This window comes from Sciurus carolinensis, chromosome 9 (genome assembly GCF_902686445.1).
Source record: "Sciurus carolinensis chromosome 9, mSciCar1.2, whole genome shotgun sequence".
Classification (NCBI taxonomy): Eukaryota; Metazoa; Chordata; class Mammalia; order Rodentia; family Sciuridae; genus Sciurus; species Sciurus carolinensis.
In genome coordinates, this window is record NC_062221.1 from 36,714,008 (window position 1) to 36,731,460 (window position 17,453).

At 33.4% G+C, this 17,453-nt stretch overlaps 1 protein-coding gene across 1 annotated transcript; it reads right to left on the minus strand.

The window, feature by feature from the left end:
- Window positions 1-3,395: 3,395 nt before the first annotated feature.
- LOC124993452 (40S ribosomal protein S6-like) lies at window positions 3,396-4,149 on the minus strand. The gene is given in 2 exon segments (XM_047565310.1): window positions 3,396-3,744; window positions 3,747-4,149. Coding segments are annotated over 2 exon segments (747 nt in total). The 3' UTR covers window positions 3,396-3,400.
- Window positions 4,150-17,453: the final 13,304 nt, after the last annotated feature.

The window sequence follows — 17,453 nt, forward strand, 5'->3', positions numbered from 1 at the left end:
TATTCTAAATTTTATTAAGTGCTATCCTTATTATATTAAACTAATCAATTTTGAGTTCTTAAATCCCTCATGGGTCACTCTTCTTATATTCTAGAAGAAAAATGATCAGAGAATTCTCAGTATCATATAACTACCTTATTTTAGACCTTCAAAAAATTAGGATAATACCTATTTAGTGTTTCTCATATGAAGAATAGTCCAAGGTATAGAATAATTATGAACATTTATATACATCATAAATTATAAAAGTAATTTTAGCCTGTCTATACTTGCTAGTATTTCATCTCTTAACTTACAATTATAATTAGTATTCACATATAACTTTTATTGTACATACAGTATTATAGAGATTATGAAAGTATGATGTCTAATTGTTATCTATGTATTATGATTATTCAATTATATTAGCTATATAAGTCAATGCATGTTCTAATTGTATCTAAACTCCCTTTAATCCTTTCTTACCTTCCCTCTCTCCTCCTTTATCCCCCTTCTCCTTCCCTAATAGGCTATCTCTGTTTTCCAGTTAACTTTTTTCTTTGAGTTTCCTCGTATGAAAGAAAACATGCAATCACTTATCTTCACTTGTCTTTAACATAATCATCTTCAGTCCCATCAATTTCCTGCAAATGACATGATTTCTTTATTCTTTATAATTGAATAAAACTCAATTGTGCATACATATTTGTTAATCCATTCATGTGCTGATGAATCTAAGTGGATTACATATCTTGTTTTCTGTGTGCAGGTATCTGTTTCATATGCTTATTTCATTCCCTCAGTTTTGCAGTCAGGAATGGTATAGCTAGACTGTAGGGTATATATATTTTTATTTTTTTGAAGAATCTCCATACTGTGTTCCACAGTTACTTTTCTAATTTACATTTCCACCAACAGTGTACACATTTTTTTAATCTTCATCATATTCTCTTCAGAAGCATCTTTTTATAATATCTCTTCTAACTGCAGTGAAATAGAATAATTTCTACATCGTCTTTTGTACTTCTTACTTATTCAGATGATTTGTCAATTTATTGATTGTATTGTTCTTTGTTCTTACATTCCCTAAGTTCTTTATGTATTCTGGATATTAATCCTTTGTCAGATGAATAGCAGGCAAAAATTTCTCACATTCTGCAGTTTGTCTCTTGACTGTGTTGATTATTTTCTTTGCAGCACAGAGGCTTTTAGATTTGATGTAATCCCATTTGTCAATTATTATTTCCTGAGCAATTAGAGTCCTATTTAGGATACGATTGCCTGTATGGATATCTTGAAATGCTTACCCTGTATTTTCATCCTGTAGTTTCAAGGTTTCCTGACTTACAGAGGGTCCTTGATCCATTTTGAGGAAGGAAGGAAAGAAAGAAAGGGAGAGAAAGAAAGAAAAAGAAAGAAAGAAAGAAAGAAAGAAAGAAAGAAAGAAAGAAAGAAAGAAAGAAAGAAAGAAAGAAAGAAAGAAGGAAGGAAGGAAAGAGAGAGAAAGAAAGAAAGAAAGAAAGAAAGAAAGAGTTTCTTCAAGGATTTTATCAGGAAAGCATGTTAAATTTTGTCAGAGTTTTTCTATACATAGATATGATCATGGAATTTTTATCCTTTGCTTCTATTGAGATGCTGCATTACATTTATTGATTTACACATCTTGAATCATTCTCGAATCTTTGGATGGAATCAAACTTTACATTGGGTATGGTCTTTTCAATGTGCTCTTGAATTTAATTTTTAAGCATTTTATTGAGATTTTTTTGCATATGTGTTTATGAAGAACATATCTATAGAGTTTTATTAGTTCTGCTCTTATCTGATTTTGTTGGTAGGGTGATGCAGCCTTTGTAGAATAAGTTTGGAAAGATTTCTTCCCTTTCTACTTTAGGAAACAGTTTGCAAATAATTGTATTAGTTCTTTAAAAGTTTGATAAAATTCAGGAGTGAATACATCTATTCCTGGAATACTTTTTATTACTGCTTCAATCTCACTGCTTGTTATTTCTGTTTAGTTTCCCCTACCTTGGTTCATTCTGGGAAAATCATATATATTAATGTCTTTTAGACTTTTCCAGTTAGCTGGCATAAAAATTTTCAAAGTAGTTCTTAATGATACTGTGGATTGTAGTGGTGTCTGTTGTAATATCACCTTTTCTGCTAATAATTTTATTTATATGGGTCTTTTATTTCTTTCTTTTGATTCGATTGGGTAAGACTTTTCAATTTTGTCTTTTCAAAAAATCAAATCTATCATTGTTTTAGCCTACATCTCATTTATTTCTGCTGATTTTTATTATTTCTTTCCTTCTACTGATTTGGGGTTTGGTTTGTTCCTGATTGTCTAAGAGGTTGAGATGCATGATTAGGTTGTTTACTTGAAGTTTCTCTTTCTTTTATATAGATACTCAGCTATCAAATCCCTCTTAATAACTACTTTCACTATAGCACATAGATTCTGGTGTGTTGTATTCCCATTTCATTTGATACTAGAAATCTTTTAATTTCTTCCCTTATTTTTTCAATCACCATCTCTTTATTTAAAAGTGTATTGAATGCCAGCTGGTCTTGATGGCACATGCCTGCAATTCCAACTTCTCAGGAGACTGAGGCATTGGGATCATAAGTTCAAGGCCATCTTGGGCAACTTAGCCAGATCATGTCTCAAAATGAATTTTAAAAGGGGTTGGGAATAAAGCTCATTGGTAAAACATTTGCCTAGAATGCATGAGGTCTTGGGTTTGAACCCTAGTAACCCCCACCCAACATATACACGAAAGTGACTAGTTCAATTTCCAGGTGTTTGTTTAATTACCATAGTTTTTCCTGGTTTTGATTTCTACTTTTATTTCATTATGAGATAATAATATACAAGAAAATATTTGAATTTTTTATGTTCATTAAGGCTTATTGTTTTAGTCAGATTTTTTTGACATTCTGACCAAAAGACCTAACAAGAACAATTAAAAGAGGAAGAATTTATTTTGGAGCTCATGATGTCTGGGTTCCTAGATGGCCAAATGCATTCCTCAGAGCCTGAGGCAAGGTAGAACATCATGGCAGAAGAGTCTGCTGCAGGGGTAATCTGACAACAGGAAGCAAAGAAAGAAACTCTCCTCACCTTGGAAAAAACACTTATGTCAAAGACTTGTCCCCAGGGGACCACCTCCTCCAACCACACCTTATTGGCCTACAGCTACCAGTTAATCTCTATCAGGGGATTAATTCACTAATTAGGTTAAGGTTCTCATAACCCAATATTTTCACCTCTAAACTTTCTTGCTTGGTTTCACAAATGAGCTTTTGGAGGACACCTTACGCTTAAACCATAAAGCTTGCTTTGGTCTAAAATATCTTTATTATTATTTTTCTTTTTTTTGAAGGCTAGATCTTATTTATTTGTTACTCTTAAAAATTCTTATTTTTGATTGGACTCAGACTTAGAAGTAGAAGCTCTCAGAGAGGATAACCTGCATCTCTTGGCAATCTGTTCCTGGCGTTTTTCTTTGGCTTCTTTCATTCTCTTAGCCAAAAGTTTGGCATATTCTGCAGCCTCTTCCTTATTTTTCTTAGTACGCTGTTTCTTCAGAGCAATACGCTGGCATTTGTGTTGCAGGACAGGTGGAGTAACAAGACACTGAATCTTCGGTGCTTTGGTCCTAGGTTTTTTACCTTCTTTGTTTAAGGGTTTTCTGACAACATATTGGCAGACATCATCTTCCTTAGATAGATTGAAAAGTTTGCGGATTCTACTAGCTCTTTGGGCCCCTGTCTACTAGGTACAGTAGTATCCGTGAGTCCAGAAATATCCTTCTCTCCTTTTTTTACAATAACCAAGTTAAGAACACTCAGATTGGCAACCACAATGCAACCTCGAACAGATTTGTGCTTTCTCTCTCCAATTCGCCTTGGTCTGTAACAGGAGTATCCCTTATTCAGTAGCAGACGAACATGACCATGGATCAAGACACCCTGCTTCATGGGGAAACCTTGTTTGTCATTCCCGCCACTGATTCGGACCACATAACCCTCCCATTCTTCACCCAGAGCATCAGCAGCAACTTCTGTGACCATACGCTTCTCATAAAAAGTACAAAGTTTGTGTTCATTGTCCCCTTCAGTGAGTTTCTGGCAGCCAGTGACTGGAAAGGAGATATTCAGCTTCATTTTGGAGCAGCTGATCTCCCACCCTAAAATATTATTTTTAAAAAAATTCCATGAGCTGATTCTGAAGCAGTTCAATGAACTTTTCTGTAGATGTCTCTTAAATCCCCTTATCGATAGTGTAATTTAACTCACATTTCTTTGTTGAATTTTCATCTAGAATATCTATCTACCAATGAGCGTGGCATATTGAAGTCATCCCCATCATTGTACTGGTGTCTGTCTCTTCTTTTATGTCCAGTAATGTTTGCTTTACAAAACTGGGGGGTCTGATGTTCTGTACATATATAATTAGAATCATTAAATCTCCTAGATGAATTTTTTCCTTTACCATTGTGTACTGATATTTGTTGTCTTTTCTGAATGATTTTGGTTTGTCTGTTTTTTGGATATAAGAATGACTTTTCCTTATTGCTTTTGGATTCCATTTTCTTGGAACATCATTTTACATCCTTTCACTTTCAGTCTGTGTCTTTGCAGGTTAGGTGGGTTTCTTGCAGACAGTAAATTGTTGGTGTCCTTTTAAAATCTAATTAGCCAAAAGAGTGGGTGGGAGGGGTGGGGGGAAGGGAAAAAATAACAGAATGAATCAAACAACATTACCCTGTGTAAATTTATGATTACACAAATGGTATGCCTTTACTCCATGTATAAACAGAGAAACAACACGTATCCCATTTGTTTACAATAAAAAAAAAAAGAAAGAAAAAATCTAATTAGCCAATCTTCATTCTTTAATTAGAGAATTAAGGTCACTTATATTCATGTTTATCATTAAAATGTAGGTGCTAGTTCATGTCATTTTGAGTTTTTTCTTTCTTATTGTTTTGAATAATCCATGTTTGTTTCTTTCTCCCTTGTTGATCTTTGAGAATGAATAATCTATTTAGCTAATAATGTTTGCTTCTTTTCTAGTTATCATTTATGTACTCTTCTAGAGGAATTTATTTTTTCCTATTCTTATGATTATGTTTATCTTGCTTCCTCTTGTGGGTTAGAATTCCTTTAAGTATCTTCTGTAATTCTGGTTTTATGTTCATGAATTCTTTTATTTCATACTCATCTTTGAGGTTTATTTCTCTTTAAATTTTGAGAGATAAGAGCTGGGCATGTAGCTCATTGGTAGTGCCTTTGCCTCACATGCACAAAGCCCTGGGTTAATTCCCCAGAACTGGAGAAAAGGGATAAAAGAAAAGAAAAAGAAAGAATTCTGAAGAAAAATTATGCTGGATATAACAATTTGATTAGTAGTTATTTTCTTTCAAAACTTGAAATACAACATTCCATCTTTTCTTGGACTTTAGGATTTCTGCTGAGTTATCTGATATATCTCATTAGATGTGACTTGGAACTTCTTTCTTAAAGATTTTAATACTTTTCTTTGTTCTGTATTTTTGGAAGTTTTATCATAATATATGTGGAGAGGGTTTTTTTTTTTTTCTGTTTCCCTATTTAGGGTTTTTAAATAGCTCCTTTATATGGGAGTGCATGTATTTCTAATGATTTGAGAATTTTTATGCTATTATTTCACTGAATAGTTTCGTGTGCTATTAATCTACACCTTGACTCCATTATCTTTTCCTGTTTTTCATAAATCTGGCCTTTTAGTGGTGTGCAATGGATCATGTGTGTTTTTTCATTCTTTCTAATAATTTTTTAAATTATTATCTAATTATGATAATTCATGAACTTTGTTTCCAAACCCTGACATTCTTTCTTCCACTTGATCTTGAGGCTTTCCAATGAGTTGGGTTTTGTATCTGTCTGTTTTTATTTTTTTTTTATTTTACATTTCAAAATTTTCTTTTTTTCCAGTTTGTCTCTTTACTGAATTGCTCTTTCAAAGGTTGCATTGTCTTCCTTAATTCATTTCTATGTCCTTTGAATTCATTGATCAACTTTAATATAATATTTTGAATTCTTTGCCCAAATTTGTATCCATTTATGTATCTGTAGAGTCAGTTACAAGAAAATTATATCTTTCTCTTGTTGATGGGTCTTGGGATATTGATTATTTTATATTGTTTAGTTTATTTTCAAGTGGACTTGTGTAGTTTCTCTGTTCTGAATTTGGATGTGATTAGTGGGATTTGATACAAAGTGTCCTGTGTTGGAGCCTGAAGTTCCTGCTTTCTTTATAGGTCTTACAAGAGTGAGTTTTCTCTGGTAGATGAGGCAGTTGTGTTTCAGACAGCAGAGTATATGAGGTATGCCCTCTTCATTTACTACTCCAGTTTTGTTAACAATGTGCAGAATAAAGGAGTATGGAAATGATCTATGCTGACATCCCTCATAGGTGTGGTTCCACACTTTTGTGTGTTTTCTCCCTGATTTTGCTATGCTGGTGAATGTCAAGGAGTAATTTTTCAGGGCCCTCTTAGCAGTGCCTACTTGTGTTCAGGTCACCTGTTCTTTATGGTGAAGTTGCTCTCTGAGGTTCAATCTGAGTTGGGTTAAGTGGAGTAAAGTGTGATTTTTCTTAGCTGGACTGAAAGTGTAGTTCAGCAGCGGAGCACCTACCAACATGCTCAAAGATTTGGGCTTCAAAACAGCATAGAAAGAGGAACACAAACAATAAAAATATGAATAGACCAAACACAGAAATAAAGTGAGTGATAAGTATAAACTCCAACATTCATAACAACAGGAAAGGAGGGGTCAAAAATAATGTAGATTACAGTAAAAAGTTAAAAAGTGAAAAAAATAAAATTAAGAAGAATAAAGGGAAAAGGAAAGCAAAACAAAATTTTGAAAATTTAAATAGAAGAAAGCAAGCAAAGGTACACAGTGAAATCAATAATTAAAAGTAGAAATATAATTTAAAATTTGAATATTAAAAAGAGAAGAAAAGGAAGAGCACAGGAAAAGGAATTAGACACACACACACAAACCAAATGACTAATAGCTACCTTCTGCCACGCTGGCATGCCATTGATGCCTGGGCTCTCTTTCTCACCCTGTTCCAGGGTCCAGAGACTCTAGGTTTCATCAAGTCCCTCTTTGCCCTTTATTGAACTTCAGTATTTCCAAGTCACCACCCTCACTGAATAGCTGCTCTCTAATTGTTTTCATTCCAACTTGCAGAAAAGTACCTGAGTGTTCATTGCTTCTAATCTGCCATCTTGAAACTTCCTGTATTATATTACCTTACTTGAATAGAGGCAAGATGTCTGCAATCAGTTTTACTCAGCTGAGATCAAAGTATCTGCAGGACCACACTCTCTCCAGGGGCTCTAAGGAGAACCATTCCTTGACTTGCAGCTGCATTACTTCATTCTCTGCTTCTGATTGCATTCCCATCTCCCTTTCTGTGTGACAAATGTCCATTTCCTTTCCTCATTATGGGTACATTTGATTGCATTTAGGACACACCTTGATAATACAAAGTAATTTCTATCTCTGAAGACATTAAGTTTAATCGCACATGGAAAGTCCTTTTGGCATGTAAGGTAACATTCACAGGATCCAAAAATCTGGACATGCATATGTTTTTGTGAAGCTATTATTCCATCTACCACATCTTTCTATGTGACTGTATGATATGTAAACATATGTAGACATATGTGGAATTCATAAACATATTTCACATTTACAGGCACTACAAGTAAGCATGCTTTTATAGCAACATTAACGTAGGTCAAAATATAAATTAAAATAAAATCATCCCCTTTAGATAACTTTTTGCTGACATAGCTATAGCTGAATTTTTAAGTTGCCTATGGGAGGAAAATCATCCTTAAAATCTATAAGCTAGAATGAGAAACATTTATATTTATTTAAGCAAAATTTATTAATTCCTAACTGATGATGTACCAAGCAAAATGGCAATTTGGGGTGTGAGTACATCCTATCATCTATGAGGTTATTTTAGGATCCATCATATGAATATATGCTATGTTATGAAAATAGTAAGAAATTTATATTTGTTTTCTTCCAAGTGTGTTTAAATCACTTATATCAGTTAAAAGGCTAATGTTAGCCAACAGAGGTTCCAAAATTCAGTGTCTTAAATAAAATATATGCTTTTTTATTTATTTTGTAACACAACTATGGTTGACAATTCTGCTTAGTGAATAGTTTGTGCCACATGTGCATCTAGCAATTTGCTTTTTCTGATCCTTCTGCCTTCTAAGATGTCATCTTTGTAAGCCTTGTTCACATGCATGTTCATTTCTCTGTGAAAGGGATAAAGAACCTACGTAGAGGAATATGCAAAATATTAAAGCCACAGAGAGAATGGCATATTCCTTCATTCATATTCTTTAATTTGCAAGGCCATAAACCCATGGCCACACCTAGATGTAAAATCTTGCCACTGAAGCAGCTATATGTTCAACTGCAAATGTCTGACTGTTGAAGACAATGCATTTTGTTTTCAGGTATTCGTCCCACAACCTCAATAATAGATTTAAAATATACAACATGTTCACGTGGCAGATACTTATACAACAATTAGTAAAAATGACAACGAATTTGAAAGTGATAGGTAGGTTTGAAGTCAATGTTAAACCATAAGAGGAAAAGCCAAACAATTACAATTGTTACCATTTTAATTAATGTATTTATGATATGTCCATACCTATTATAGGTTGTCAGGGTAGAAAGATCAGTAGATATATTTCCCAGATTCAGAAATTTGGGAATCATTCATCAAGACAGCTGAAGTTAAATAAACATAATTTAAATGATGTAAACACACCAGAGTCATAAACTAAAAACAGTAAATCAACATATTTTTTAAGATTAGAACAAATTGAATTTTTATCTCATTTCTTGGGACATTGTATTGAGATTGCATTCAAGCTTTGTTATTTTTTCAGTGAATTCACCAATTAGTCTTGAGATCTGCAAACAAGTTTTGGAGAGATAATGGGTTTTTAGTTATAATGAGATGCCTTATTTGAGGCCAGCATTTGAGTCACAATGGTAAAAGTAAAATATTGATCTTAATATATTATGCATGTAATTACTTACAAAGATGGCATGAATATAAGAATACTGAAAGAGAAATTTTCCAAACTTCCAATTGAGACAACAAAATTGCATCAACTCCCACCAAATTTCTCATGTAACATTTTCAAAATTCCAGAAAAATCACTTCTTATCATGCATAGGTATATGCCACTTCCAACATTGATCTTCTTCCTCATGATGATTCAATACACTTCAGGACTTTACAGTGCTCTAAATGTAAACTCATTTCTCCCAAGAGGCATTCTAAATTGAGTAGATTCTTTGTTGTGTATCTAAATTTTGGTCTTTATCAAATATTTGACATTGTCCCATATAAAATAATAATAATCACTATATAGTTTACTAGACTAAATACTGGTCTATACACCATAATCTGCTACATCTTACATTGTGTAAAACTCAACCATTCCTAGGATGTAGGAATTATTATCCCAGTGTAGCAAGGAGGAAACTCAAGTTCAAGAAGATTGTTGATCTAAACAGAGAGACAGTAATGAGAAGAGCCATAAGTGACACCAGGTCAGCTAGCTTCAAAAACATACAGCATTGTTTTGTCAATATTCAATAAAGCCACATTTAATCATCAATTATTTATTAATATTCTCCTATATGAAATGTTCTCTGTGTATGCTTAAAACTGTGATTCTTAAACTGTGATACTTAAAGATCATAATCTTTAATTTCTTTTTAAATTTTAACAAGGCCTAATTCAAGGTTCTGTATAATTGAACATTATTTAATCTGGTTAAATGTATTTAATTTAAATTATTCTCCAGGTCTCATTCTATTGAGGTTTTATGTTAACAAAATCAATGATTGAATAGATTTATAAAAATCCTGTACTACATATTCATTAATTTTCTTTAGTGGGATAACATTCAGGTTGCAGTATCATGATACCTAATATGCTAGTTATTTTATTTATATACTGTCTACCACATTTTAATTAAAATAATTAATTATTGTTCCAAGCTTACTTTTTCTGATTATAGTTTGTTAATTACCTTATGATATGTGTTGCAACTAGGCATTTAAACAAAAAAGTCAATATAGATATTTTTAATTAAAAATGATAATGCCAATTAAATTTCTTAGTCACAGACATAGGGTTTTTGATATCAGAACACTAAAATGCATCATTGGAGACAGTTTTATATTGAAATTTGTAATTCATTAAGCTAAACTTCATTTATAAGTTGACAGAAATTATTTTTATTTCAAAACCATCTCTAACTTAGTAATGCTTTTTTATTGTTAAATTGATAAAAATTAGTATTTCTCTGATCACTGTGTATCTTTACCTAATATTTTATAAGTATATAAATACTTGGTTTTGATAGAATGGTGAAACGTGTAGCTTATATAATAACTGAAAAAAAAATGAGTTCTTTTCCAGAAGTAAGTTGGTGGGACATCCAAAAAGTTTGACAAACTCTTCTCTTGATACTTGAGCAACAGGGCTCAAGAGGAATGGGACAGTACTATTGAGGAGATATATAAAACAGGAGGCAAAATAAGATCTTTCACCTATGAAATTATCTAGTTTAGGTAAATTAGCTAATATGTTTCTTACCTGTTGAGAATGCATTGTGCATTCACATGTGTATCTCAAGAAAACTAATAGTTATTTGAATTAAAAGATAGTTCAAATTTTTGTTAAATTTAACATTTCTATTTTGAGTATTACTTATAAAAAGACTATTACCCAGTTTAATATTTTCAAAATGAACCAATTTTTAATTTTCACTTCAATAACTAAAGGGAGGAGTTCAGAGAAAAGAATTTTTTTAAAAAAGAAAGTCAAGTTTCCAATTATAACTTGTTCATTTACTTGAGGTTAAAGAATTGTTTTTTCTGTGTTTTACCTAAATAAAAGCTAGAAGTTTGTAAATAAGTTAATAAAGTACTTTTTGTCAACCTCTCAATTCCAACTCTTTTTCTCATACTGTGAAATTAGTGTTCCTATAATAAAATTCCAAAGTAAATAAAAATTAAAATTATCCCAGTCAAGTCCTTTAATGTACAACACATTTTTTGTGACTGCTTTTAAATAAAAGGACAAAGCATTATTTTTCTATCTTCCCTTCAGTTTGGCCTCCCATGTTTATTTTTCTTACTTCTTATCTTGCAAATCAGCTAGTGAGTATTCTGTTGCTTCATGAATTTCTTCTTTAGAGTCACATTACTGGATGCTGAAAATGCCAAGGAACAAGAGAGGGGATAATATTATTGTGATTTAAGTAAAATTTTAAAATCATGTATGTTTCAAAGAACAAAAAGAGCAAAGAAGAACAAGGAAAGGAAGCATAGATGAAAGGGAAGTTTATATAGGTTTGTTAGAAAAAGACAAAATAAAATATGTCTGCCTGTGTATTCATAGCAAATAAGAATGCAAAATTTCACACATGGTGAATGTATAATACATTCATATAACTAAAGATAGATGCAATTTATGCTTCTGAGAGGTAAGCAAAATTTCTTATTTAGAACTACTTTATTGGAGGTAAAGGTACAAATGATCATCTTGTAATATTTAATTATAATTATTTGAATATCTACAGTGCAAGAATAAAAGAAAAGAGGATCTGGGAATGATTTAGCTCAGTGCTCAGTAGGAGAAAACCTCCCCACAGTGTTCAAGACTCTGGGTTTAATCCCCATCACTGACAAAAAAAAAAAAGAATATAAAAAGCATTTTTCAGGTATAAACCTGTCAGTTTTTATCACTTCAAGAATTTGAATAGTTTTTTTATAGTCAACACAAACTGAAGATTTTTTAGGTTCTTCTGTTAAAAATTAATTTTCTTATATATCAGTCAAATTAAACAAGCCAATATCCAGAAAGACAAATTGAATGTAAACTTTGATTATAGTAGTATGTGCAATAGAGAATAATTAATAATTTTGGTTAGGTTTGTTCATATATATGTGACATAGAGCAGCATGTCCGTTTATAAAAATGCTAGGTGTACAAATTTTAAATTGTGTGACTTTCGAGTTAAAGATTATTACTTTTAGTAACTTTGCTTGTAATATAAGATAGTAACATGTTTCAGAAATCTACACACTTGGAGATTTTTAGACCATAGCAGCAGCCAATATGTGTTATTATTTCTTACATTGTATGTCTAGTATTTTATTTCATGTAAGTAAAATTGTGATATTATATAGGTCCAAAATTAAATACTTATATATAATTAGTATACTACATCAGTGATTTTCATACTCCAGGAAAAATGTACTGCCTGTTTGAGCAAAAACAAACAAACAAACAAAAACAACAACAACAACAAAAAAATACCTTTCCTATGTCATTCATATCTTGATGTCCAACTCCCTGTGAAAGATTCCATCTAATTAGGACTTCATTCTTCTTCTGAGTCAGGCAGCTATTAGAACAAGTAGGTGAGAATAAAACTCTGGTAATGATGGCCCTGACTCCCTTTCCCAAGTGATGGACATGCGTGAAGATGAACTGAACCAAGCAGAAAAGAAAGAGTAAAAGAATCCTAGGGCAAAATTGGCACCTGTCAGGGACTTAATGGGAACTTCAGTATCCATCCTACACAAGTGTGTGTTTTTCTTGGCACCTAAAAGCCCAATATGTTAGTAAGCTATCCCTCATGGTGACAGAACACATGAGGTAAACAACTTAGAAGAGGAAAGATTTATTTTAGTTTAGTTTTAGAAGTTTCAGTTCATGGTCACTTGGCCATGTACATTATGACAGAAGTTCATGGCATAGCAAAGCTGTTCACCTCAGAACAGCTGGAGACAAAGAGAGCTTGCTTTTGTAGTAAAGTCTACACTCCCACCCCCCATTAAGCTGTGAATCCTTAAATGTGTAAATGCATTCATGAGGTTGGAGCACTCATAATCCATTCATCTCCCAAAAGCCTCATGTTTCTGAAACAGGGACCAAGTGTTCAACATGAGATTTGGAGGGACATTTAAAACCCAAGCCATAACGGTCAAGAAATTTTTTTTTTTTTTAATTTTTTTTTATTTATTTTTTTTTTTTTACGTTTACATAGGGTAATGATGTTTATTATATTTTTCCCCTCCCCCCCACCCCTCCCACCCCTCTTTTCCCTCTACACAGTCCTTCTTTCCTTCATTCTTACTGCTCTCCTTAGCCTAACTCTAAACCTAACCCTAAACCTAATGCTAGCCCATCCCACCCCCCATTATATGTCCTCATCCGCTTATCAGCAAGATCATTCGTCCTTTAGTTTTTTGAGATTGGCTTATCTCACTTAGCATGATATTCTCCAATTTCGACCATTTGCCTACAAATGCCATAATTTTATCATTCTTCATTGCGGAGTAATATTCCATTGTATAAATATGCCACAGTTTCTTTATCCATTCATCAACTGAAGGGCATCTAGGTTGGTTCCACAATCTGGCTATGGTGAATTGAGCAGCAATGAACATTGATGTGGCTGTATCTCTGTAGTATGCTGATTTTAAGTCCTTTGGGTATAGGCCAAGGAGTGGGATAGCTGGGTCAAATGGCGTTTCCATTCCAAGTTTTCTAAGGAATCTCCATACTGCCTTCCAGAGTGGCTGCACTAATTTGCAACCCCACCAGCAATGTATGAGTGTACCTTTTTCCTCACATCCTCGCCAACACTTGTTGTTGCTTGTATTCTTGATAATCGCCATTCTGATTGGGGTGAGATAGAATCTTAGGGTGGTTTTGATTTGCATTTCTCTTATTACTAGAGATGTTGAACATTTTTCCATATGTTTGTTGATTGTTTGTAGGTCTTCTTCTGTGAAGTGTCTGTTCATTTCCTTAGACCATTTGTCGATTGGGTTATTTGTAGTCTTGGTGTTGAGTATTTTGAGTTCTTTATAGATTCTGGAGATTAGTGCTCTATCTGAAGTATGATTGGCAAAGATTTTCTCCCACTCTGTAGGCTCTTTCTTCGCATTGCTGATAGTTTCCTTTGCTGAGAGAAAGCTTTTTAGTTTGAATCTATCCCAGTTGTTGATTCTTGCTTTTATTTCTTGTGCTATGGGAGTCCTGTTGAGAAAGTCTGGTCCTAAGCTGACATGTTGAAGATCTGGACGTACTTTTTCTTCTATAAGATGCAGGGTCTCTGGTCTGATTCCGAGGTCCTTGATCCATTTTGAGTTGAGTTTTGTGTAGGGTGAGAGATAGGGGTTTAGTTTCATTCTATTGCATATAGTTTTCCAGTTTTCCCAGCACCATTTGTTGAAGAGGCTATCTTTTCTCCATTGCATATTGTTGGAACCTTTGTCTAGTATGAGAAAATTGTATTTATTTGGGTTTGTGTCCATGTCCTCTATTCTGTACCATTGATCTACCTGTCTATTTTGGTACCAATACCATGCCGTTTTTGTTACTATTGCTTTGTAGTAGAGTTGAAGATCTGGTATTGCAATACCCCCTGCTTCGCTCTTGCTACTGAGGATTGCTTTAGCTATTCTAGGTTTTTATTCTTCCAGATGAATTTCATAATTGCTTGCTCTATTTCTGCAAGGTACATCATTGGGATTTTAATTGGAATTGCATTGAATCTGTATAGCACTTTAGGTAGTATAGCCATTTTGACGATATTAATTCTGCCTATCCAGGAACATGGGAGATCTTTCCATCTTCTAAGGTTTTCTTGAATTTCTTTCTTTAGTGTTCTGTAGTTCTCATTGTAGAGGTCTTTCACCTCTTTTGTGAGATTGATTCCCAAGTATTTTATTTTTTTCGATGCTATTGTGAATGGGGTAGTTTTCCTAATTTCTCTTTCTGAAGATTCATCACTTATGTATAAAAATTCATTGGATTTATGAGCATTGATCTTGTAATCTGCTACTTTACTGAATTCACTTATGAGTTCTAAAAGTTTTCTGGTGGAATTTCCAGGTTCCTCTAAATATATAATCATGTCATCAGCGAACAGGGATAGTTTGAGTTCTTCTTTTCCTATTCGTATCCCTTTAATTTCTTTGGTTTGTCTGATTGCTCTGGCTAGAGTCTCAAGGACGATGTTGAATAGAAGTGGTGAAAGAGGGCATCCCTGCCTTGTTCCAGTTTTTAGGGGGAACGCTTTCAGTTTTTCACCATTTAGAATGATATTAGCTATGGGCTTAGCGTAGATGGCCTTTATAATGTTTAGGAATGTTCCCATTACCCCAATTTTTTCTAGTGTTTTGAGCATGAAGGGATGCTGTATTTTATCAAATGCTTTTTCTGTATCTATTGAAATAATCATGTGATTCTTAACTTTAAGTCTGTTGATATGGTGAATGACATTTATTGATTTCCGAATGTTGAACCAACCTTGCATCCCTGGGATAAAACCCACTTGATCGTGGTGCACTATCTTTTTAATATATATTTGTATGCGATTTGCTAAAATTTTGTTGAGAATTTTTGCATCGATGTTCATTAAGGATATTGGTCTGAAATTTTCTTTCCTTGATGTGTCTCTGTCTGGTTTAGGTATCAGGGTGATATTGGCTTCATAGAATGAGTTTGGGAGGGTTCCCTCCTCTTCTATTTCATGGAATAGTTTGAGGAGTATTGGAATGAGCTCTTCTTTAAAGGTTTTGTAGAACTCGGCTGAGAACCCATCTGGTCCTGGACTTTTCTTTGTTGGTAGGCTTTTGATGACCTCTTCTATTTCATTGCTTGAAATTGGTTTATTTAAGTTGTGTATGTCCTCCTCGTTCAGTTTAGGTAGTTCATATGTCTCTAGAGATTTGTTGATGTCTTCAAGGTTTTCTGTTTTGTTGGAGTATAGATTTTCGAAATAGCTTCTAATTATGTTTTGTATTTCACTCGTGTCTGTTGTGATGTTTCCTTGTTCATTCCGAATTTTAGTAATTTGAGTTTTCTCCCTCTTTCTCTTTGTTAGTGTGGCTAAGGGTTTATCAATTTTATTTATTTTTTCAAAGAACCAACTATTTATTTTATTAATTTTTCCGATTGTTTCTTTTGTTTCGATTTCGTTGATTTCGGCTCTGATTTTAACTATTTCCTGTCTTCTACTACTTTTGGTATTGGTCTGCTCTTCTTTTTCTAGTGCTTTGAACTGTAGTGTTAAGTCGTTTATTTGTTGATTTCTACTTCTTTTTTGAATGCACCCCATGAAATAAATCTTCCTCTAAGTACTGCTTTCATAGTGTCCCAGAGATTTTGATAGGATGTGTCTTTGTTCTCGTTTACTTCTAAGAATTTTTTTATTTCCCTCCTGATGTCTTCTGTTATCCATTCATCATATAATAGTGTATTATTTAGTCTCCAGGTATTGGAGAAGTTTCTGTTTTTTATTCTGTCATTTATTTCTAATTTCAATCCATTATGATCTGATAGAGTACAAGGTAGTATCTCTATCTTCTTGTATTTACTAACAGTAGCTTTGTGGCATAAAATATGGTCTATTTTAGAGAAGGATCCATGTGCTGCTGAGAAGAAAGTGTATTCATTCTTTGTTGGATGGTATATTCTATATATGTCCGTTAAGTCTAAATTGCTGATTGTGTTGTTGAGATCTATAGTTTCTTTATTCAATTTTTGTTTGGACGATCTATCCAGTGGTGAGAGAGGTGTGTTAAAATCGCCTAGTATTATTGTGTTGTGGTCTATTTGATTTCTGGAATTGAGAAGGATTTGTTTGACGTACGTGGATGAGCCAATGTTCGGGGCATAGATATTTATGATTGTTATGTCTTGCTGATTTATGCTTCCCTTAAGCAGCATGTAATGTCCTTCTTTATCCCTTCTGACTAGTTTTGGTTTGAAGTCCACATTATCTGAGATGAGGATGGATACTCCAGCTTTTTTGCTGTGTCCGTGTGCATGGTATGTTTTTCCCCATCCTTTCACCTTTAGTCTATGGGTGTCTCTTTCTATGAGATGAGTCTCTTGCAGGCAGCATATTGTTGGATTTTTCTTTTTAATCCAATCTGCCAGTCTGTGTCTTTTGATTGATGAATTCAGGCCATTAACATTCAGGGTTATTATTGTGATATGATTTGTATTCCCAGTCAATTGACTCATATTTGTTTTTGACATGATTTGGTTTCTCCTTTATTTGGCTATTCCTTTAGGCTAGCGCCTCCTGTTGCTGATTTGCATCGTTGTTTTTCATCTCTTCCTCATGGAATATTTTGCTGAGAATGTTCTGTAATGCTGGCTTTCTTTTTGTAAATTCCTTTAGCTTTTGTTTATCATGGAAGGATCTTATTTCATCGTCAAATTTGAAGGTAAGTTTTGCTGGGTATAAGATTCTTGGTTGGCATCCATTTTCTTTCAGGGCTTGGTATATGTTGTTCCAGGCCCTTCTAGCTTTTAGGGTCTGGAT